This window comes from Microcebus murinus, chromosome X, assembly GCF_040939455.1.
Source record: "Microcebus murinus isolate Inina chromosome X, M.murinus_Inina_mat1.0, whole genome shotgun sequence".
In the NCBI taxonomy this organism is placed as follows: Eukaryota; Metazoa; Chordata; class Mammalia; order Primates; family Cheirogaleidae; genus Microcebus; species Microcebus murinus.
Window position 1 is genome coordinate 99,200,397 of NC_134136.1, and position 25,427 is coordinate 99,225,823.

The window sequence follows — 25,427 nt, forward strand, 5'->3', positions numbered from 1 at the left end:
AGACTCTATTTGGCAATTGAAAAAGATTCAATAGATTCAACTAGCATTGACTGTAAAATAAGGTATCATTTAATTCTCACAACAGCCATGCCCATTTTCCAAATTAGGAACCTGAAGTTCTGGGCAGATAAGAAAATTACACATGGAGTAGGTAGGAGAGCCAGGCATCTGCTCACCTGGTCATACCATCCCGTTATAGCTGAGAAAATAGGTGAGGGATTGGGTACAGTGTGTGAACAAAACAAACTGGAGGAAAAGACCAACAAGTGCATTGTCACTGCCTGTCAAGCATTACCACATCCTGAGTACAGCCATGTCCTTCGTGAGTTTGTTCAGTTTTTTATCTTCCCCATGTAAGATCACCTAAAAGAGAAGGAAGAAAGAGAGCTGATAATGCTGAAAAGTCTCTCACAGACTAGGAAGATGTTTGTGGTTAGTTTCCTAAGAGGCTGAAACAAAACTCAAACAGGAAAATAAAAACTGAAACTATATGGGTAAATGGGAAAAGTCTGGGTGCTTACTAGCCACTCTCTGGGCCTGGGCAGTTCTTTGATTTGCTTTCCCTCATTGAACTATAATGAGATGCTACTCCATGATGACAGTCACCTGGGGAGCCCCTAAAACTAGTGACACCTTTCCCCCACATAAACTGATGAAATCAATCACTGGGAATAGGGTCTGCTAGGTGATGGTGCTTTTGGGTTGCCCAGGTGATTGTAATGTGCTTCCAGAGTTAAGAACCACAGTCTTAGATCCAGTAAAATTTTTGCTTCAGAGCTATTAACTGCTTTAAGAGACGCCGAAGGTTAACACGTAAGTAGTTCTGGAGTCCATCAGCCACATCAGCATTAGTTGAACATTCTGGATTAGGAATGAAATGGAAATTAAGAAGCATTGGGAGATTGCCAAGGCATAGTCACTGCCTTTGAGGAGCTCATAGATAAATGAGAAGCTGGAACAAATGCATAAATTTATATATGCTAGCCAAAATTTATGAATCATGATTTTGTGGTATCTTTTCTGCTCTCCCTACCTCTCCTTTAAAGGGTTTTGAAACAGCAGTGGTTTCTGGGAATGTGTGAGGTATTAACCCAATTGTCCTTTTCCCAAAGCATCGTTGGGGGCTATCTGGATGGAGAACACAAAAAGAAGAACAAATGTAAATGTGTGTACTCTTTTTCTTGATTTCCACCTCCTTTCCTTGGCTGTTTACCCCTAGCAGTGCTCTCCAGTTGCTGTCCCAGAATTTACGTTAGTACGCAAGGTTGGTGTAGGATAAATAAAGTGGAGAGACGCAAACCATAATCTTTTTTTTTTTTTTTTTTTTTTATTTTGGCATATTATGGGGTAAAGAAGAAGCCTACGGCACCCGGTATTCCCAGGCGGTCTCCCATCCAAGTACTAACCAGGCCCGACCCTGCTTAGCTTCCGAGACCAGACGAGATCGGGCGCGTTCAGGGTGGTGTGGCCCTGGACGCAAACCATAATCTTATCCTCTTAGATTCATTCAGTGGGAGCTTGAGCTTAGAGATCATTTGTATCCTCCCGAATTTTACACGAGAAAGTAGAAGCCCCAAGTAACAAAAAGACTGTCCCAATCATCAGTTAGTTGTTGACAGAACATCTTGACTGTCTCTTCCAAAGGGAACTAGAAATTATTCTTTTCATGAGGCCAAGGGTATTCACATTTGTGTATCACTCTCTGCCAGACACAATAGTAGGCAGATTTAACTGTAATTCTCACAACATCCACGTGAAGTAGGTGTTTTCACTTCCTGGATGAGGACTCTAAAGCTTAGATGGTTTAAGTCTCTCACCTAAGCAAAGTTAGGGGCAAAGCCGTGGTTAAAGTATAGGTAGATTGAGCTTTTAAGCCTATGCTCTTTTTAATTCAACATAATATGCAATTGCCCCAGTGCAATTCTTTATGGCAAATGTAATCTCTGTTAGTAATGCTGAGGTTTTTTTTTTTTTTTTTTTTTTTTTTTTTTTTTTTGAGACAGAGTCTCACTTTGTTGTCCAGGCTTGAGTGATCCTTCTGCCTCAGCCTCCCGAGTAGCTGGGACTACAGGCATGTGCCACCATGCCCGGCTAATTTTTTATATATATATCAGTTGGCCAATTAATTTCTTTCTATTTATAGTAGAGACGGGGTCTCGCTCTTGCTCAGGCTGGTTTTGAACTCCTGGCCTTGAGCAATCCGCCCGCCTCGGCCTCCCAAGAGCTAGGATTACAGGCGTGAGCCACAGCGCCCGGCCAATAATGCTGAGGTTTTGTCTACATTTTTTCTGTTATGCAGTCAGGAAATGGCATAATCTAACGCTTATTTGGTCTTATCATTTAAGAGCTATCAGATTGATAACCACTCCATTTACTTACATTGAAATAATTCTTTTGATTCTGAAGACCACTACTTGTTAGTCTGCCTTATTGCCTCTGGGAATATGAGAAGCAGTACATACAGACTTGTACTCAAGTCTTAATTTCTGGTGCCTACCACAAATGTGAATTTGGGCAAATCACTTAATCCCACTATACTTCAGTGTCCTTATCTACAACACAGAAATGATAGCATCTAATAGGATTATTGCATTGACAAGATTGAGAATGTGTGGCGCAATGCATGACACATGGTGGGTGCTCAGTAGATGTTATGAATTTATTATAAGTTAGTGACACAGCATTTCCTGGATGAAAGAAGGACTTTCTGCTAAGACTAAAGCTGGGTAGGGAGCTCTTAACCTGGAATATTAATTATCTTCAAGTTTGTTGGCTGCAGGTCTCAGCTGTATAAACTGATCATTTTCCAAGAAACAGCACTTCAGCTCACTTGTGCTTGGAGCGTGACTGCCTTTGGACTCACTTCATTTACTGTGATGGTTAACTAAACATCTTGCCTTGGCCTCAAAGATGGGTACAGCGTGACCTTTACCTAAGTATTCCTGCTTCCATGACAACAAGCCATCTTGTGACTCACCAGTTTACCATCAGGACTGGATCCTAAACCTTACCCTTAGGTTGATATGGATGTGTGGTGGCTTGGGCTACATAGCAATTATTACTCACATACTCTAGCTGGTCACATCTCTATTTGTGATAGCAGTTCTGAACACATCCGTGCTTTTTTCTACTCTCAGGCCGGACACACCATATTGACTATTACTGCCACTGTATTATTGCCTTCCTACCTCCCTTTTGGCTCTTCATGAAACTTTAAGGATTTGAATACCTTTAAAGTAATACGTAGAATGAAATCGATCTCTAAGAGGTATTTACCATCACCAGCAAATGTTATCTTGAAGCCCTGAATTTTATTTGTTATGGGAAGTTTATGCCTAAACTTACTAGGTGTTTTAATTTTCAGCTGTAATCAGAAAATATTTATTGAACACCTACAATGTGCCAGGTTTTGTGCTAATGAACTCTGCAATTGTCTGAGGAATCCTGGGACCCACAGGACATAGAACCCAGTGATTGGGGCAATGGCAGAGGGGGTTACTCAAGCAGAGGATGTGACTTTTGGGCCACGGTACAGTGAAATTCATTCACAACTTGCTTTGGCTTATCTGCTATATAGAGTGGCAGGCTTCTCGATAATCTGTTTGTGTAGGTATAAGTTTCAAAAGAGCAAACAAATAGGATTTCTAAAGAGATAGAGGATCAAGGGACTCTAGTGGCTATTAGTCATTTTCCCTCAGCACAGCCATACAAATGTCCTTCAGAGAAGGATTCAGTAACCCTCATCCACCTTAATTAAGAACTCGGTCACAGTCACCTTGTATCCTCTTTTCCTATCAGAAGAAGAAAAATCATTACATGAAGGGTACCATGGGTGTCAGATTCCATTAGGAAGATCTACATATAGTAGCATGTTTTGTGTGAGATTTTTGTATTTTTTTTTTAAAGAATAAAATGGCTTGGGGTTTTGGAAGCCTTTTTTTTTTTTTTTTTAAGAAGACTGCCTTTTTTGTTTAAAAACATTCCTTTTAGTGACTGCATGTTTCCCCATGTAAATATACAGTATTGTAATTTATTTTACTATTCCCTTATTGCTATATATTTAAGTTGTTTTCAATGTCTTCCCCCGCCCCCCCAAAAAAACCTATATTTCAAAAGATTTCAGACCTTAAGTTGCAAAAAAATACAGTTAACACCCATGTCTGGCACCTAGTTTTACCAGTTACTTTGCCATATTTGCTTTCTCTCTCCCTTCTCCATCTATCCCTATCCCTGTCTCCCTCCCTCCCTCCTTCCCTCTGACATATACATGCTTTTTTGCTGAACCATTTGTGAATAAGTTGCAGACATCATACCTCTTTGCCCCTAGACACTTAAGTATATATATCCTAAGCATAAGCGTAATCTCATAGTAACCATGATACAGTTATCACCCTTGGGGAATTTATCACTGATATAATAATAAAATTAAATATTTAAGTTTCCCTTAATGGCTGCTGGCTCCTGTATTGGACAGGGTCAGGTCTGGAATATACTCAGAAGGCACTGTGTCCAGTTAATGGGGTCCAGAAAGAAAAAAGAAAAAAGGCAGTGTGGCCGAGCAGGCTGCTGAGCAAAGTGCAGCAGAGCCAAGGAGGGACCCCTACCTCAGCAATGCAGTAGACTGATGGGGGCAGGAGTGACAGGGAGGACTGGTTGGGTGCACACAGGAGAATGAACTAGAAGTCTGCAAACAGAAGGGCCACCCTCCACCCTGGCCATCAGAACATTAGTAGCAGGCAGTCACCCCCAGGCAAAGTAAAGGATGAAAGGGGGTTCTTCTCCTAGACACTGTGCTATTTAAGGAGAATCATCGAAGCTGGTGTGGTGTTAGGACCCACCAAAAGCCCCATGTAATCAGGTATTTGGGGAGCTCACTCCTCCTAAAACCCCACAAGGGCTCCCAGTCAGTCTTTAGGCTGCTTCACTCTCAAACCTGACTGAACAGCCAAGGATCACCAGACATTCAAGGGAAGCCTACAGGGAGAAAGAGAGAAACTAATAAATGGACAGTGACCTCAGAAGAAACCAACTCAGGCAATAGAAGAGTGCTTTAAAATATAATTTTAGCAATACGTCATCTTCTACAAATCCTTGTTGACATCTTAGGACAGACCACAATTCTCAAAGATGGCTACGAAGATGCTTTTCTTCACTGTGACCTTGATACCCCTCCATCAAGAGGGGGAGTCTTCCCCTTCCCCTTGAGTCTGGGCAGGCTCTGGCTGCTTAGACCAACTGAATATGGCAGAAGTAGATAGCTCTTTGAGTTCTGAGCCTGGATCATAAAAGGCCATGAGGCTTCTGCCTTTTTACCAAAGCTATGTAAGACTCCAACTAGCCCGAGGCTGATATGCTGTGAGGAAGTGCATGAAGGGGCCACCCAAAGGTGCTAGGGTAGGCAATCCTAGTCATCAGGTAATCTGGCCCAAACATCAGGCTTGTGAGTGAAGGAGCCTTTGGATCAGGGGTCCTGAAACTTTTTAAACAACGGGCCAGTTCACTGTCCCTCAGACCGTTGGAGGGCCTTTGGAGAGTGGTGCACATTCCACACATGCGCACTGTGGGCCCCGGGGTTGAGTCGGCTGCTAAGCAGGACAGGCAGCGGCGGCAAAAAGGCAGGTGGATAAATGTCCTTGACAGACTGCATGTGGTCTGCGGGGGCCGTAGTTTGAGGACGCCTGCTTTGGATGCTTCCAGCCCCAAGGTCTAGGCACCCCACAGCCTTTGAGTTTCCCTAGCTGAGGCCCAGATAAGCTGTCCTTTCAGTGTCCTGTCTGAATTCCCAACTCACAGCATCTGTGAGCATATTAAAATAGACATTAGGCTGAAAGAAGTACTGTACTATCTGGATGTTATTGGTATTTTGAATTTGATAGGGTATAAGATGTATGTGAAATCCTCAGTCTTTGGCTCATTGGCTCTGAAGTGTCTTAGTCACTATTATTAATAAGAACCACAACATAGTCTTGCCTAGAATGGAGGCAGCTTCAAGTTTGGCAGACCCCCAATTCATAACCCATTTTGATCTCTTCTTAAATTTAGGAATACATTTTTTCAAACAAAGGAAAACTGTCAAACTTCTCAGACATTGAAATACTACGTCTGAGCATGAAGCGAAACAAACATTTTAAAAGTATAAAGGAAGATTAAAGTGATTCTTTTGAAGGACATTTGTGATTATTTTGTAGCTCTGCATTCACACTTCAGGTTGTTTCTTTTGAAGGACTATTCAATTAATCATTGTTTAGCCCTGGTAAGCTCAGGAATTAATTACTTATTCTAAAATTCAGTGTTTTCAAAAGATTGAAATCATATAAATACAACTGGAGAAAAGTCAAAGAACTCACTCTAAAATAACATTTTCTCAGTTATATTTTACCCATTTTAACATGGTTAATGTGAAAAATACATTGCAAATTCAAACTTTTAGTTGACAATATTAATCAAAAGCAGTATTATCAGAGTAAGCTGGATCATTATTGGTTTTTGGTGCCTTGCTAGTAATTTTTCCATTTCTTGCTCTCCTTTTTCACTCCTTTTCTAATTATTGCCACTTGCAAACCACCCCCCCCACCACCAAGTAGAAAGCTGAAAGATGTGAACAAAGAAAACCTTCAAATAATCTAGACAGAGGAGACTTCATTTTAGGGAGCATTGTGTCTGTTGATTGAAGAGAGTACAAAATATGTTCCCAGCCTCTCCTTTAATTATAAGATACCTATTATCAGGTGACTTCATTAACCAAAGAAATAATTATTTTTTTCTACCTCTTGTCAATTAGTTGAAAAGAGGATTAAAGACTTGACAGAAATACCAGCCACTATGGAAACCAGGTCTAAAGAATAAGTCTGTGAACTCTTGCTCTCAGGCAGCTAGCTAAATGTTCCTGGCCACCTCATGGTCCCACCACAGGGAGGGCTCCCTGCATCAAATCAAAAGTCATTTGTATTTTTGTGTCTGTTCATCCTGTGTCTTGGTGAATGTAAAACGATATGGAACTTTTCTAGACAAAGCAAACCATACCTTTTGCAAATCTAATAATTGTGTCTAGCTTCCCAATGAAAGAGCAAAGTATGAGAACTAAACAGAAGAGAATGAAAAGATTACTAAATTTAGAACAAAAACTGAGTGTATTTTATTTGAGCTAATGACTTATTTGTATCCACTAAGTCAGAATTTTCCAAGTCTCCTCACCCCGCTCCCTTTGTCATCTTTGAACTAGGGGAGAATTGGTAAATTTGAATAAGATTACTTGCATAGAGAAACGCAGAATAAAAATAGAAAGTCAAAATTAAGGAACGTAGAAAAGCCAAGTAAGTGGGGAAAAATGAAGTCACATAATTGGAAAGAATAACTGGAAAATACACAATACACCAGAAGACTTATAAAAACAGAACACTTGTGAGGGGACATTCATTTAAAACCAAAAAGGTTTCTTTGTAATTTTATTATGAAAAAGGTTGTTAGAAACTTTTGATTTAAACTGAGTATCCAGCATTAATACATAGGACAAAGTACTTTCAATGTATTTGAGGAAAGCCACAGAAAGGTTACAAAAATCAGGCATTTCATATTTATTTTTAGGTTTACTAATTAGCTAACTAAAAAAGACTTATCTTCCTGTTATAGCTGATATATAATTAAGGTATCTGAGTACCAAGAATTTGTCCCTAAAACTAAATTTAGAATGTAGGAATCAAAACCTGAGATTTTTTCAACTACTCTTAAAAAATACAAACTTCTGAAAGCACTATCTACTCTTGCATTGAATCATTGAGAAACTCCCATAGGCAAGGCACTATAATAGGTGCTATGGAGGATATAGAGACAGATAGTTTTTTTTTTGTTGTTGTTTTTTATAGCAGGGTAATAATCCAAAGAGGCTTGAACAAAATGCTTCCTGAAATTTGGTTATCTTAAACTATGCCTGGTAGTTGAGTTTTAATTATGTGGAATCATCAAATGAGCCCAGGGGACCACACTGACTCAGAATATAGTCAGAATCAAAGCTCTCAGGGCTGCCCAAGTAATAGATTATTTGATCTTACATCCCATGGCCTCCGACTGTTTGGCTTTATCAGCAGCAGCATCATTAGTGATTGCTGTTTAATGAGCCCCCTCTTTTAAGCTTTGGGCCCCGGGGTTTCAGAGGGGAGATGTGGACCTGACACTGGCCACCATGTGCCTGCCAGCCAGCTCTCACTGCTTACCACCCGCCCTCTTCAGCCTACCCTGTGCTTCTAAGCTGCTGCTCCTAATGGGCTGTCGGCTTGGAAATTTAAGCGTGTACATATCACTACCAAAAAAACTCAGGATAATTATTAAAAATCATGAGTTCATACTGATACACCCAGTTCCAACACTATGGGGTTCTTCCACTTCTTCCTTATTGCAGAATTTCCTTGTCTTTGTTAAAGAAAAAATTATCTGTGATATTTGTTAAAGACAGTAAGGAAGACCTTATTCAGAAGGGACCATTGCAGTAAAGGTTTTGCAGAAAGGGAGAGAGATGGGGCTGAATTCCGAATGCAAGAAGGATAAGTGGCTATTTATAGCCAAGGAGCAGCGTGGGGGTTAGTGGGTTACCAAGAGGGGGATTCTTGCTATACCAGCTCAACTGGGTTCTTGCTGAAGGCAGTCCAGGGTGCCAGGGTGATCAGATATCAAGGGTAGGGGTTGAGGAATTTGATTAGATATCAAGTGTGATCAGATACCAAGGGCAGAAGATTTTCACTAACATGATTCAGCAGGATTCTTGCTAAAACTGACCTACTCAGGTCAAGATAGAACCCTAGGTGGAGGCCTGGTCAAAAAGAGGATTCAGAGGAGCCTGACTCAGGTTTGGTCAAAGGAGAGAGCCTTTGTCATCTCACAGTAAGAAAATCAGCATTTCTTTTGTGCTTTAAAAATAATTTCTTGGCTCCGCACGGTGGCTCATGCCCGTTATTCTAGCTCTTTGGGAGGCTGAGGCAGGAGGATCGTTTGAGGCCAGGAGTTTCAGATCAGCCTGAGAAACATAGTAAGACCCCATCTCTACAAAAAATAGAAAAAAAATTAGCCAGGTGTGGTGGCAGCACCTGTAGTCCCAGCTATTCTGGAGGCTGAGTCAGGAGGATCACTTGAGCCCAGGAGTTTGAGGTTGCTGTGAGCTAGGCTTACACCACGACACTCTACCCTGGGTGACAGAGTGAGACCCTGTCTCCAAAAAAAAAAATTTGTTTTTCCTTTCTATTTAACCAGGATGCAAAGTATTTCTCTGGAGATGTGAAAATCTAGATTTATATTTTAACTCAGGTAATAAGTCTCTCATTTTATAATGAGATTCACTATGGTAAATGTCAGCATTTTTAGCACATTTAAAATTAAATTTACGAAGAACTTTTAAAGAATAATATACAAATGCTCCTCAACTTATGATGGGGTTATATCCTGATGAAACCCATAATAAGTTGAAAATATTATAAGTCAAAAATACATTTAATACCCTGATAAAGCCATCATAAAGTTGAAAAACCTTAAGTCGAACCGTTGTAAGCGGGGACTGTCTGTGTATTATTTGAAGCAAAACAACCAGAGTCATTTTAAATGTTAATCGTTTAAGGCCAAATGAATATGTGTAGAGTAGATGTTCTAAGGTCATTGCTGGGGCATTGCACCCCTTCCCCCCATGCTTGGAGTGGATATTGGGAATTAAGATACTCATCACAGTGAAAGTGCTAAAGGGAAAAGTGAAAGAAAGATGGAATCATCGATTAATTAAAAGGTTTACCAAAGGCCTTTAATATACTTAGAATGAAGGAAATGAGGGATGGATTATTTAAGACTTTAATCTTTTATTCTAACTTTTTTGAAAAAGGAGACAGGGTCGGGGATCAGTGGAGAAGAAAGGTTCTGCAGATGACTTTCAAAGAGTGGATTCTTTTATTTCAAGTCTTATATGGTAGTGAGAGGAAAGGAATCAAGCAGAATGTGACTGAAAGTGTTAAAAAATTGCATTTACTTCTGAATCCCTAAAATAATCTCTAATTTGATGCCTTTATCACATATAGAAGAATAGGAGAGTTTGGAGGAGAAAATTATTAGATGAGCTCTGCTGATGAACTCTCTGGGCCTGGCCCTGATGTTGCCCATTTCAGAGCAGCCTCCATGGAGTCTGGGGCATCAGAGAGGCATAGCCAGTGCGAGGGAAGTGGGTGGACTCATAGGTATCACAGCAGAAGAAGGACCAGTGTTTATTGGACATACACCCTGTGTCAGGCTCCGTGCATGTTATCACATATAGTCTTTACAAAAACTAAAGTTCTATCTCCATTTGACAGATTAAGGCAGAGAAGTGAAGAAGCTTCCCAGAGGTTTCACAACCCCCAGTGTAGGAGTTGGGGCTCCAAAGCTCAGGCCCCCAGGCCTTCCACCCCCAACCATCCTGGAGTTTACAGCAGGGCTGGGGGTTGCAGGCAAGACTGATGCTAGAATTGCTTGGCCCTGTGGCAGCAGAGGAAAGGGCTTGGGTTTCCTCTTTTAAGTGGCCAGGTATATTTTCTCTCATTGTCTTATTTATGTAAATTTTATGCACAACCAGCTCAGGACAACCTCCAGAAGATTCTCATGTCTTTCTTTATAGCCAACATGTGTCTTACCCCCTGGGACATGCCACCGTAGATTGCTCCACCTCTAAGCTGGTTTCTCTGGCACACGCACGCCCTGTGTTTTGGTCAGAGCCCCTTCTTTGGAATCACAGAGTCTGTGGCTACTTCCCAGAATGGCAGAGCTATGGTCCCTGAAAGAAAATCTTAGGAAACACTTGGTACTCAGTAGGTGAATATTTGTGGAATGAATGGATCTGTTGCCTTCTGGAAACCCCTATGAACAGGAGTGGATTTACATGTTCTACTACTTTTGTACTTGGCAGTTTTCCCACAGTGTTTATTTGAAAACAAATTCAGATTATATCCCAGGTTACTTTTATATTGATGCTGGTAACACTAGGAACGTTTTTGTGTTAAGAAAAACACTGCTTTCAAGGTTGCCTCTTGGAATAAATGTTCTTTTTCTCTTCTAATTAAATTATTTTCTTAAACTTGCTATTTCAGAGGATAAAAATTCAACTAGAGACTGCAGGATTATTTACTTTTCTCTTCCCTACCAGTAGTAACTATGCTACCATGAGAGCACTTTATTTCTCCATCTGTTAGACTGTAAAATCATGGAACATTTTTCATGTCTTAATAGGGAGAGATAATGCATGTGAGAAAACTTCATATATGTTTCTACGAAAGGAACTTCCTGTACGACTGGCTAATACAATGAGAGAAGTTAATCTTCTGCCGGATAATTTACTTAACCGCCCTTCAGTGGGATTGGTTCAGAGTTGGTAAGTAAATAACACCCGTGTCTTAAAATGGATCTTCCCACAATGCTCTGAACATTTGGCATTGGGACGATTCCCTGTAAAAGTGCACATACTTCCTGTCTGGGAATGAGTCATTTGGGATAGCTGAGTTTTCGATGCAATTAAAAGGGTTTTTTGTTTTGTTTTGTTTTGTTTTGCTGTTCAATTTAAAATTACTTCAGTGAAAATACCTCTAAATTGTACTAGACACTTTCTTGACTTTTTTTTCCATGTAAATGGGCCTGCAGTCCTTCAGATAAGATGTTTGCCACTTACTAAGTCTCAACTTTGCTCCTTTTGTTTTCCTTTTACAGAAGTTCCTTTAAGGCAGTGCTTCTAGAACAAATTAAGTCATTTGAAGGGGAACCTTAGATTGGAACAATATTAATAGCTCCCTGCTGTGTTTCATTTGCTCTATGAAAAGTATGGAAAATATTAACAGAGTAAAAACTTAAATCAGTTATATCTCTGTGGTTAAAGCATATGCTACTTAATTGAGGAAGTTGAATTTGTGATGAAGCTACCCACTAGGTAAGCAGGGTGAGATCAGCGAGTGGTAGGATATAAGAAAAGCAAGTGATGTGTTTTTAGAAAGGGATTTGCATGTACAGTGTTTGAGACACATTTGCAGGTCTGCTCTTTGTTATAAAAGCAGGGTAGAGTTGCTGTGGAGACGGCTGGAGGAGTTTGGGAGGCCAGATGCCATAAGTACTCTCAAGCAAGCACAGTGCTGGGGAGCACAGAGAAGGGAGGAGAAATGCCAGCTGTGCTTTTGTGCTGCCCCTTGATAGGTGGGTGGAATTGGCAGGTATGGGTGGGTCAGAGCATTTTAGGAGAAGGGAATGATGTGGACAAATATAAAGAGAATAGAACTATTAATTAGTTGGCATTTAGAGGGTTAGCAGAGGCCAGGCTACAAAAAGAAAATAGACATTCAATAGTCATTCCTCAACAATATTAATTATAATAAATTCATAGAGCTAAAAATGAATTGTCTGAGAATCACTATTTTGGGTGGTCTTAGAGGTACGGTATCCAGTCCCTTTCCCAGACAAGCAGCAGCTCCTCATTGTGTGAGTACAGGGTCTTTGGAACACAGGAGAGATCAGAGACTGTGACCATGGCTTTAATATCATATTCAGTTCCTTTCTGCTCTAGATTTATAACTTGTTTCAGAAGGAGCAGCAAGCCCTGGTTTGCATGAGACTTCATTATTGCTTCAAGACCATCATTAGAGATTTTCCAGTAGAAAGTATAAAATCACTACTGGGGGGCCACTGTGGTGGGAATTCTAGGTAGGTAAGATCAAGTCCCTGATCCTGGTGGTGGTGACAGTTAAACATTTACTATTGCTTATGTAAAAGTCACTTCAGGGGTTCCAAAATGAATCCCTGGTTCTGTGGTGTTTTCCAACACCAACAACCAGTTCTCCAATTCTCCAGACACCAACTGGGTATTCAGCAATTCAATTCAATCCTGACACTACCTACTCAGAGTTAGTAGGACCTCACAGCTGTAGGGCTCAGTTCCACAAGACTATCCCCCAACTTTAGATGCCAGTCACAAGTCTCGGGCCACCCATGCTTCTGGTGGAGTGGCTATAAATTGGGTTTCCATGACCCTCTTCTCAGGTTCAATAATTTGCTAAAATGGCTCACAGAACTCAGAAAGGCACTTTACTTAACATTTACAGGTTTATTATAAAAGAGGCAACTCAGGAACAGCCAAATGGGAGAAATGCATAGGGCAAGGTATAGGGGGTGGTGAGCATGGAGCTTCCCTGCCCCCTCCAGCGCACCACCCTTCCAGTAGTGGTTCCTCCACATATTCACCATCCTGGAAGCTCTCTGAATCTTTGGTTGTTCAGAGTTTTTACAGAGCTCAGTCTTCAGCCCTCTCTCCTCCCCAGAGGTTGGGAGTGGGGCTGAAAGTCACTACCTTCCAATCACTTGGTCTTTCTGGTGAATAGCCCCATCTTAAGGCTATCTTAGGGCCCCACTGTAAGCCACCTCATTAGCATAAACTCTGGTGTGATCCAAAGAGGATCCTCTATGTTATAAATAACAAGAGACACTCCTATCGCTCAGGAAATTCTAAGGTTTTAGGAGCTCTGGGCCAGGAACCAAGGACAAATGCCAAATGTACCTTTGTGTTATATCACCCTGGTAAAGTATACTCTCACAAATTGCTGTGTCCACTCTTTTTCTTTTTTCTCTTCACCATTCCTCTTCCATATCCACTCTAAACACATACATACCATTTCTTCCTCTTCTTAAACATTCAATTTTGAAATAATTTTCTACTTAACAGAAGGGTTGCAAAACTAGTAGAATTTTCATATACCTTCATGTAAATTTACTAATAGTTAATATTTTACCATATTTACTCTATCATTGTCATTCATATTCTTTCTCTTTCTGTCTCTATGTATGTATTATGTAGATAAGTGTATATATATCATACATGCACATACATGATGTCCACATCATGCCCCTTTGCCTCTAAATATTTTAGCATGTATCTCCTTGGAACAATTCCTTAGAAAATCACAGCATGATCACTACATCTGGGAAATTTAACATTGATACAGTAATATTTGCTAATATGTAGAACTTGTTCTCACTTTACTAATTGTTCTAATAGTGACCCTTTTTAGCAATTTCTTCTCCCAATTTAGGAATCCAGTTCAGGATCATTCATTGGGTTTCACTGCCATTTCTTTTTCCTTTTAAAAGTGAATCTTGTGCATGATGGGCCGTGAGCCCCACCACCGTCCCCTCAGTCACAGTGTGCTCTCCTTGCACTCTTGACTTTCAGTCTTAGAAACCCCAGTATAATCTTTGACCCTTCTCCATTTATGACTTTGCTCTTTAAAGAACTCTCCCCTTTGAAATGGACGGGATGCCTGTCTAGTTTGCTTGCACATGGCTGGGCAGAGGCCATCACTGGGGCTGGCTGAATTTGACCTCCCTGAGTGTTTTGACCCGATGATTTGAACAATATCTCATACATATCCTTATGTGCCCAGAGACTTTAAAAAATATATCCAGAGATGAACATGCATAGTATGAAATGCATTGTCACAAAGTTCACATGAAGCTGATGAATCCAGTGGTAGTCCTGTTGATGTATTTACATGTGTAACAGTTACTTTTGTTACTGGGTGTCCTCATCCTCCATCTACGGTAGATAATAGGATTAATAGTAATTAATTATTAGAAATAATTAGAATAAAAGGATAATTCTTTCAGGACATCTTAAGACCCAAAATAGAGATCAAATACCTAATTGGCATGTCTGAATCCCCACCAGATCTAGCAGGTCCTGGCTGGATGTAGCTGCCACAGTAACATGCCCCTCTGCATCCCATTTTTCTGTGTTCTCCAGATCTTAATGTTGGTCACATTATTTCTTATCCTGGTCCTGATTGAGATATGTAGCTATTCTTAATCCAGAAGCTGTTTCTGAGGGCCTAAAAGGCATTCCTTCTCCCCCATTAAGTGTTGATGGAATTAATTTAACTCTGAGAAGGAACCTTCTTTACAACTAGTTTCTAAGTTCTTGGTGTGTACTTCAGTGTCACATACGTACTTCTTAAAATTTATATGCACTTTTTGGTAATCAACTATAGACTCAGTGTATCAGTTAAGATATGTTTGTTTGTGAGGAGCAGACAATGCACCTGACCCTGGCTCATGAAACTAGACAGTCCAGCTATAGCATGAGCTTTTGGTGTTGGTTTGATTCAGAGATTTATGAGGTTATCAAGGCCTTACTTTCAATGGTGTCAGCTTCATTTTCAGATTGGATTCCTTCCTGGTGGTAGAATAGCTGCAGCAGTTCCAGGCTTCACATTGACATAGCACACTGTACAAATGCACAGCAAGTTGATGTCCCTCCCGGAGACCTCTAGCAAGTCTTCTCCCATTTTACTGGCCTGAATTGAGGCAGTATGCTCTTCCCTGAGTCTGTCCCTGTGTTCAGGGGCGTGCATGCATTGGTAGGCTTTGACCTGGACTACTGGACTAACTAATAATTAGTGACAGAGAAATAGGATTACCCAGAAAAAAATGGGGCCACCCAGGATCTTTGGAGGCACCAGCTTCCCCTGAAGCACTTGAGCTGCATGGGGTGATGGGATGGAGATCTGAGTGAAAATCTGAAGTGCTCTTAGGAAGAGGGAAAGGAGGAATACATGTTGGGCAGGCAACTAACACAGTAACTCTTTTTTAGGTATATGCAGAGTTTTCTTGAACTTTTAGAATACGAAAATAAGAGCCCTGAGGATCCACAGGTCTTGAATAAGTAAGTATGGTACCATTTACCTGAAAATAAAAATATCTAGGTAAAAAATATTTTAGTAAATGGAACTCATGTCATTAAGACCCAGGAAATATAATTTGGACAAAAGCATTAGTTTTCTTAATCAGTAATGACTCAGCATTGTGTTTTTTTAAATTTTATGTTAATAATTTAACGTAATACAGGAGGAATAATGACACTTCCAGTTATGCTTCATGACCGGATTCTTAATACATTTATTTACTCAAGGTGAACTGGGCACTCACTATAAATACTGCAGTAAATGTTCCATCTAGTGGTAGTTTTAAGAATGCAGTGGACTCCATAGATACATGAATTTATCTACTCAATCCTTTACAATTTTTTTTGGATTTCAATGGGATATTATATTTGAGCTCAAAAAAACTATAATGGTTTTATTTTGGAGAAGCATAAAAGAATGTGCTTTTAATATAACAACCTGGATTCTATTGCTACCATTATGCACGGACTGCTAAATTCTCATACTGATGGAATATTTCTGTTTTTTCATTTTTATTTAGCCAGGAAATACTAACCCTATCTGTGAGTGTGTTGCCCCGCCCCAAGACAAATTAAGTAGCCCTTTCACATTAATTTTCTCCTATTTCATGTATACTTGAGTGAGCACATATGGCAGGCCTATTGTGCTGAGGAATTTCTAAGTATAAACCTAGTCCACATAGTTGTGAGACTGAACACCTGACTTATAGGTGTTCCATAAAAGGAACTAGGGAACTACGAGGAATACAAGTGACCTTAGGAGATATTTAACCCAGTCCTGTGAATTCACATATAAGGAAACTGAGGTCAGAGATGTGAAGTGACTTGCCCATGATTATAACAGTTCATAGCAAAGGTCAACTTATAAACCACATTTCCTTTTCCTTAGTACACTGTTTCTGTACAATATACTATACTGCCAGCACTGCCAGTTTGAGCTATGAGTAGTTAGCTCAAGTTTAGTTGTAAATTAAAACATAAGAGCAAAGAAAGCCCTGACCTGTTTTAACACTTAGGTGTTTTGTCTAATGGATCTGTGAAATGTAGATGTTGGGGGAGCAATGGGTTACGGCCTCAGATGCAGCATTTGCCTTGATATAAGCCACTGCTGTCATTTAAGATATCGATATTAAATCCAGAGCTTTGTTGTCTCGAAAGTTATTAGCTAGTGACAGTTTGGTTGAAATCCTAAAAATTAGGACCGACCTCTCTAGCTTCAAATTTTATGTTATAGATTTGTGGAAGTACCATCAGCCCTTCATATCTGTGGGTTCCATATCCTTGGATTCAACTAACCACGGGTTGAAAATATATTCCAGGAAAAAAACAATAAAAAAATAATACAGCAATAAGAAATAATACAAATAAAAAATAACACAGTATAACAACTACTTATATTGTATTAGGTATTATAAGTAATCTACAGTTGATTTAAAGTATATGGAAGGCTATGCATAGGTTATATGCAAATGCTATGCCATTTTATATAAGATACTTGAGTATCTGTGGATTTTGGTATCTACGAGGGGATCCTGGAACCAATCCCCTGGAGATACCCAGGGATGACTGCATATGATATTAAATTTCTGCTGTTTTCCCAGAGTCCTGTCTCACTTTCTGGAACAGGTTATCAGTTGCGATTTCTAGAAATGAGCCTGTTTTGTAAACTGCCGGCACCGAATCCAGTGTGTGCCAGATCATCGTTTATAATAACTGAGCTCTCACTCAGTGAGTTTCAGTAACTTGCCCAGGTTCCCATGACTAGTTAGGATAGTTGGGATTTGAGAAGGCTGATGTTCTTGATGAAGGAAGGAGTGAAGAGTGAGCAACTATGATGGTAGCAGCCTTTTCTGTTCAGCAAGAGGTTATATAGGATCAGTAGCAAGGAAATCATTTTAGCAAAGCAAAAGTAGCTCAGAAGATAAGCATGTTGATCATTATGATAGAGTTTAGAAGAGCCTGGAAGACTGGGGAAGAATTCTGAGAATTGAACCATTGAGGTAAGTCTCCTCCCTTCAGAGAAGCTGAAGCACTTCTCTGCTGTATTGAATTGCTTCACTTTAGTAATATTTAATTTATAAATGTGTTGGAAAAGAGTCTTATGTAAAAAGACAATTGGCCATTATAAAATTTTTTGTGAATAATTATGACCTAATTTCAGAGTTAATTTATTCATCTTTATGTTCATTGTATGTATGTGTTACAGAAATATTTCATCAATATTGAGAAAAATAAGACTATTCAGATAAGTAAAAAGAAAAGTCACCCCAAACTTCTGCTGTTATATTGTTCCAGGGGACAACCTCTATTAACATTTTCCTTCCATCCATACTTTTTCCTAGGCATGCATATTTTTACATGTATAAAATAATTTTTACAAAAACAAGTGTCTACATTATAGATCTATACCATTATTAATAGTTTTATAATATTCATATTAATAGTGCATCTGTGGATAGGTCATGCAATTTGATTCCCTATCACTGGGTTTTAGACTGGTTTATAGTTTTCTTGCTAGCACAAACAGTGCTCTAAAGAACAGCTTTTAAAAACAGCCATTCACTTTGTTCATTTATCTTCCTAGGATCAATTTCCGGAAGTGGAATTATTTTCTTCAAGCTGTTGATATATGTTACTAAATTACTCCTAGCAATGTGTCAGCTAAGCTCCCACACTCTGACACCCACCATAAGTAGAGAATAGTACTGCGTTGTTTTTGTTTGCTTTTATTGTTAGTGAGGGTGAAGTTATTGTCATGTGTGTTTTCTCTTTTGTAAATTCTCCATTGATATCAGATCCTTTGCCTAGTTTTCCAATGGGGTGCTCATCTTTTCCTTTATTAAGGATAATAACTCTTCAAATATATTTTCCCCTATTTTGCTTTGTTTTTTGACTTTATTATATAATGTGTGTCCCTACCGAACTGCTAAAATTCTACATGGTCATATCATTTGTTTTTTTCATATTATTTGTTTCTGCCTTTGGTATTAAGTTTAGAACAGCCCTCCTCCACCCCCCACCGAGATTATATACTTATTCACCTGATTTTATTTTCATTTCTATGATTTCACCCTTTACATTTTCAATCCAATATTTGGCTTCAGGCTGGAAATTGGGATGTGACTGAAATTGTTGGCCTGCTGTCCCAATTAATTGGATTGTTAATTTGTTTCCCTACTGATTTGCAGTGTCACTTTCTCAACAGGCTTAATTTTTATATACACATACTCACTCACCCTTGGGCCCTGGTTCCAAACTTTTTATTTGGTTCCATTGACTGACTTGTCTTTCTATTCTTAGTTACCATTCTTTTTTTTTTTTTTTTTTTTTTTTTTTGAGACAGAGTCTCGCTTTGTTGTCCAGGCTAGAGTGAGTGCCGTGGCGTCAGCCTAGCTCACAGCAACCTCAAACTCCTGGGCTCGAGTGATCCTACTGCCTCAGCCTCCCAGGTAGCTGGGACTACAGGCATGCGCCACCATGCCCGGCTAATTTTTTTTTATATATATATCAGTTGGCCAATTAATTTCTTTCTATTTATAGTAGAGACGGGGTCTCGCTCTTGCTCAGGCTGGTTTTGAACTCCTGACCTTGAGCAATCCGCCCGCCTCGGCCTCCCAAGAGCTAGGATTACAGGCGTGAGCCACAGCGCCTGGCCTTAGTTACCATTCTTAATATATTTTTCCCTATGCATCTTTGCAATAATTTGCCAGGATACTTGAATAAATTTGTTTTAATTGCCTTTGTTCTATCTGTATTCATCACCATATTTTACTGCTGTGAGAAATTTATTTCAAAATTTTTCTCTGAAAAAGTGTTACTTTTTTTTTTTTGAGACAGGATTTTACTCTATTGCCCAGGCTAGAGTACAGTGGTGTCATCATAGCTCACTGCAATCTCCAACTCCTGGGCTCAAGTGATCCTCCCACCTCAGCCTCCTGAGTAGCTGAGACACAGGCATATGTCACCATTCCTGGCTAATTTTTCTATTTTTTTGTAGAGATGAGGTCTTGCTATGCTGCTCAGGCTGGTCTCAAATTCCTGGCCTTGAGATTCTCCCACCTTGGCCTCCCAAAGTGCGCCACTGCACCTAGCCAATATTATTTCTTTATTCATGGAAGCTATTGCTTTGAGACTTTGTTAATAAATTCTTGGAGATTTTTTTGAGGTTGTCCTCATGTTGTCAGAATAAATATTGATATGTTCTGTAATTCTTTATTCAGCATTTATAGAACCTGTATTGTATTATCACTTATCCAGAAAGTTCGTGGATTCCTAAAAGGGTATTTGAGCATTTTTTCCTTTATTAGACTCTTTTACCTTTTGCATCCCTGAAAGAAGAGTTTCTGTAGAAAGAAAGTTTCAAGCAAAAACTTGGGTAATACTTTAGTTTCTTGGGAGTACTTCCTTATAGCACACAATGAGAGTGATGTCTCTACTGATAAAAATACCAGCAGATGACTAGTCTGGGGAAAGAGCTGGGGAGTCTGTATATCAGCCCATGACATATAAAGACTGATCACGTTTTGTTTCCCTCATACAGCTTTCTACAAGTTCTGATTAAAGTCAGAAATAGGCACAATGATGTGGTTCCTACGATGGCACAAGGAGTGATTGAATACAAGGAGAAGTTTGGGTTTGATCCTTTCATTAGCAGTAACATCCAGTATTTTCTGGATCGGTTTTATACCAATCGCATCTCCTTCCGCATGCTTATTAACCAGCACAGTAAGTTGGGGTTTTTTGGTCCAATTTTGAAAAGGTAAACAGAGTGATTTCTCCTAAATGATTTCCTCTTGCTTCACTTTTAATTCACTGTCTTGCATTTTTGGCTGTAAAAATTTCACTTCTAGTTTAATTTCTCCTAAGTGAGTCTTTTTTTTTTTTTGAGACAGAGTCTCACTTTGTTGCCCAGGCTAGAGTGAGTGCTGTGGCGTCAGCCTAGCTCACAGCAACCTCAGTCTCCTGGACTCAAGCAGTCCTCCTGCCTTAGCCTCCCAAGTAGCTGGGACTACAGGCATGTGCCACCATGCCTGGCTAATTTTTTTCTATTTATATTAGTTGGCCAATTAATTTATTTCTTTTTATAGTAGAGATGGGGGTCTCGCTCTTGCTCAGGCTGGTTTCGAACTCCTGACCTTGAGCAATCCCCGCCTCGGCCTCCCAGAGTACTAGGATTACAGGCGTGAGCCACCGTGTCTGGCCCCTAAGTGAGTCTTATCTGTGAAAAAGCTATTAGTATTCTTAGTTAAAATAAATTTTTGAAAGGCTTTTATGATCATATTAGAGACAGAACCACTGCCTGCCTTTTAAGCCACATATTCCTAGTAGGGATGAGGGACTGGCTTTTCATGGCAGCTGAGTCTTCATCTCTGAATACTTTTGCAAATCTCTGAGAGTATGTTCTGTTCTTCATCCAGGATGTTATGTGCTTTCCTTCTTAGTTTTAAAAACATTGATACTGAGAATATTAAATTGGCATGTTGGCCACATAAGTGATCAATCTTTTATTTCACCGGGATCAGCGAAGCCAGATTAAGTGAGATTGTCAGTCCATAATCCCATATTGAGAGTTTTAGTCCATTCTCTAGGGTGATAAGCAGGTATGAAAAAAACTGGCCAGGTGCGGTGGCTCACGCCTGTAATCCTAGCACTCTGGAAGGCTAGGAGTTCGAGACTAGCCTAAGCAAGAGTGAGACCCCATCTCTATATGAAAAACAAATAAATAAAAGAAAAATAAAAAAAGATAAGACAAAAAACAGATAAAATCCTCTCCACACAAAAGACTATTTGGCTCATTTTCAGCATTGTCTCTTTGGTTGATTTTATAATTCTTAAGAAAAAGCATACACATATCTAGAGCCTAATTCATCCTCTTTGCTGAATCAGAAAATAGGCAAAGCATTTTTGTTTTACTAATTTGAGTTATTTGGATAAGTAATAGTTATATAACTGTTAAATTTGGGTTTATTTTAAATGTATATCTTTAAAAAATAGGAATGTATAATGATTTACAGGAAATTTACAGAAAAAAGCACCTGAATTAAATACTATTCAGCTAAACTACTTAGATAACTACAACTTCTTTCTGATCTAAATATGTCTGTATACATTTGTGCACATGTTTTTAGATCATCAATTAAGCTTATACACCTGTTTTTCTTCCACTTAATCAGTTGGAACTTTATTTATTGGCCTGATGCCCATATTTATCATTTTTCATAATTTAAAAATCTCCCCTATTTTATTTAGGCATCTTAATTTTTATGGAGTCTAAGTTATTCCTAATTTTTGCTTGATTTAAAAATAAGTATACCTATAAACATTTGGATTCAGGTTGCTTTTATCTTTTGGGCTTCTTTTAGCTTTTATTCAGAAACAAAATTTTGCAAAGCTTATGTGTTATGAAATTATCTGGTGTACTTTAAAAAATACTTGAACAAATACTGCTTGTGTACACAACACTGAAAAATAATCTCCATGATGGAGGTATCTGAAACGCTGTCAGTGAAGACACTTTGCAGGCCTGTCTTAATGGTACAGATTGTATACTCTAAATACTTAGCAAATGTCAGAATAAATGTCTGGAGTAGTAGTGAGAATATGGGTGAAGCTGGCTAAGGATGAAAGTAAGTTTCTTCATCCATGTCACATTGGGTTGGGGAGAAAGGATTGGGCACCTGGCACGTGTCACTGCTTTAGGATCTGCTGACTGCAAGTGACAGGTCTTAAAGCCCATTCTTCCTCCTTTGTTGGCCAATACAGTTGCTCACCCATCAGTTGTGTATATTCTATTGCTATAAGTCACTGTGGATGCTAACGTGATTCTTACAAATAAGAGATCCTTTCAAAACCCCTGTATATTTCTATGCTTGATCCCAGCCTGCTGTGTTTTAATCCCTTCCCTTTTGTGTTTATTTAGCACTTCTGTTTGGAGGTGACACTAACCCTGCTCATCCTAAACACATAGGAAGTATTGATCCCACCTGTAATGTGGCTGATGTGGTGAAAGGTAAGGAGACCGATATCATGTTATCATTTGTAGTTCAAATAGGATTGTGGTTTATTTGAGGCAGCTTGGCTATAGGGTTATGTTTCTGAGTTGTCTGCTGACTCATCAGACCACTCTGGGCCCAAGCCACTTGATCCAAATATGAAATGTTCTTTCTAGGCAGTTCAGGAAAAGGTGCATAATTCATAATGCTCAAAATGTGAGTTTCTACTTTATTAATTAGGGTTTTACTTGTTCTATCTCAAACGGTAAACATTTAAATAAGATTCTAAGTTTTGATTGCCACCATTATCTGAAAATTTCAGAGAATGCAAATCCTTATTATAAAATTTGGCTGAATTTGCAAGTCTGTAAAATTTAAACATCTTTCTTATGTATAACCTTGGCTTTGGAATCTAGTGGCATGTGAGTTTCATGGGTTCACTGGACATCAAGCTAGACATAGTTCCAGTAGCTGCAGGGTAGAACTGAGCCTGGCACTCCAACACTTTGAATTAGAGCAGCAGTTTTGTCATTATTCATTTAAGATAAATGCCATTTCTGGGAAGCCTTCCTGGTTGTGAGTGATCCACCAGGTGCCTGCATGTCTTCAGTACTATGGTCACTCTGTACAGTCTTGGATCCCCAAACTGTTTCCTTTCCCAGGTCTTATCTCCTACCATAGCCCTCATCAGCCTCCTCTAAACACTCACCTTACAAGTTTTCATGATCACAACTCTACCTAGTCTTTATCAAGGATCTTTGTTGTTCTCAGTAGCCATAGCAAAGGAAAACCTGTGCAATTTGTTTACCCTGGGCACTCCTAAACCCAGGAAGGAGGACCCAGGCCCCTTGGTGTTAGCTCAGCCTAGGATTGTCAAGCCACCCTGGCCTCTGTTTAGTTAGAAAACATTTACTCACAATATTTCATTTATAAAGTGAATAGGCCCAGCCTCAGCTCCTTAAGAATCATTCTATAGGTTGCTCTCTCAAAGATGGCTCTGTGGTTCATCATAACCTCTGTAGACCTCCAGGGGGAAATGGGAAAGGATAGATCTTATCATAGCTTTTCCGAGCATTAGGCCCTACCCCACTGCATTTTATGAATCAGAAAACTGGGTTCAGGCAGTTGACCACCTCTTCAAGAAAAAGGCACAATTTAGAAAGCAAAAGTGTACTATAATATATTGCATGTGTGCCTTTTCGCTTGAACTATAACCAATTTGAGGTCAGAGTTTGTGTCTTGTATGTGTTTTGTAGCTTGCATAGTGCCTGTGTAAATGATTAATACATATTCCTTGGTTTGATGCATTTTAAAGCTTTTGATGATTTACTTTAAAAACAGCTTTATTTAGATATAATTTTCATACCATAAAATTCACCCATTTAAAGTGCACAATTCAGTGGTTTTTAGTATATTCACAGAGTTGTGCAACCATCACAACGTCCAATTTTAGAACATTTTCATCACTCCAGAAAGAAACCCTCTACCCATTAGCAATCACTCCCTACTAGCACCCCTTTCTTCAGCCCTAGGCAACTGCTAATCTACTTTCTGTCTCTATATAGATTTTCCTATTCTGGACATTTCATATAAACAAAATCATACTATATGTGGTCTTTAGTGACTGGCTTCTTTCACTTAGTGTAGTGTTTTCAAGGGTCATCTATGTTGTTATATCTATTAGTAGTTCATTCCTTTTTATGGCTGAAAAATATTACATCGTATGGCTATAACATATTTTATTTACCTGTTCATCAGCTGATGGGCATTTGGGTTAGCTGGGTTACTTTGGACATGTTAATGGGCCTCAGTTTCTTTATTTGTAAAATGCCATTGGCAACTCACCTATATCATGGGGTTAAATGAGTTAATATATGTAGAGCCCCTAAAGTATCGCTAGCACCCAGTAAAGGCTGTAGACAGGTTTATTAGCAGTAGGTAGTCCTTAGGTGTCAGGCAAGTCATTTGGCTTCTCATTTATGCCATTGATTATATAGTGGGTTGATGCCTTTACTTTTGTTTCTGGCATAAATTATAAAATACTTTAAAAAGTCATTTCAGGCCGGGCGCGGTGGCTCATGCCTGTAATCCTAGCTCTCTGGGAGGCCGAGGCGGGCGGATTGCTCGAGGTCGGGAGTTCAAAACCAGCCTGAGCAAGAGCGAGACCCCGTCTCTACTATAAATAGAAAGAAACTAATTGGCCAACTAATATATATAGAAAAAATTAGCCGGGCATGGTGGCACATGCCTGTAGTCCCAGCTACTCGGGAGGCTGAGGCAGGAGGATCGCTTGAGCCCAGGAGTTTGAGGTTGCTGTGAGCTAGGCTGACGCCACGGCACTCACTCTAGCCTGGGCAACAAAGCGAGACTCTGTCTCAAAAAAAAAAAAAAAGTCATTTCAGACTTTTATAGGACAATTGAAGATTTGAACACTGGATATTTGACATTAAAGAAATATTGTTAATTTTTTTAGGTATGATATTGGTATATGGTTATTTTTTTGAAAAGGAGCCCTAGCTTTGAGAGAGATATTTAAAAATATTTACACGATATGAAATGACATGTGGGATTTGCTCCAAAATTACACAGAGGGAGGGTAGTGAAAAAGATTGGGCATATGTTGAAAATTGTTGAGGCTGTTGATAGGCACATGAGGATTCATTATATAGGGTGTCCCAAAAAGTCTCCATACAAAGGAAAAATTTTGTAATGAATATTTTATA

The 25,427-nt window shown here is 39.4% G+C and overlaps 1 protein-coding gene and 1 non-coding gene across 2 annotated transcripts in view; one reads left to right on the top strand and one right to left on the bottom strand.

The window, feature by feature from the left end:
• The window catches only part of PDK3 (pyruvate dehydrogenase kinase 3), a 74,930-nt gene that overhangs the window by 12,403 nt on the left and 37,100 nt on the right, over nucleotides 1-25,427 (top strand). The window contains exons 2-5 of the mRNA XM_012784586.2: nucleotides 11,230-11,371; nucleotides 15,623-15,694; nucleotides 20,253-20,437; nucleotides 22,632-22,721. Of these exons, the coding sequence (XP_012640040.1) occupies nucleotides 11,230-11,371; nucleotides 15,623-15,694; nucleotides 20,253-20,437; nucleotides 22,632-22,721 (489 nt within the window). The remainder of the gene's footprint in view (nucleotides 1-11,229; nucleotides 11,372-15,622; nucleotides 15,695-20,252; nucleotides 20,438-22,631; nucleotides 22,722-25,427) is intronic.
• Nucleotides 1,358-1,476, bottom strand: LOC142866153 (5S ribosomal RNA). The gene has a single exon (XR_012916211.1). It is a non-coding gene; the product is annotated as a 5S ribosomal RNA (ribosomal RNA).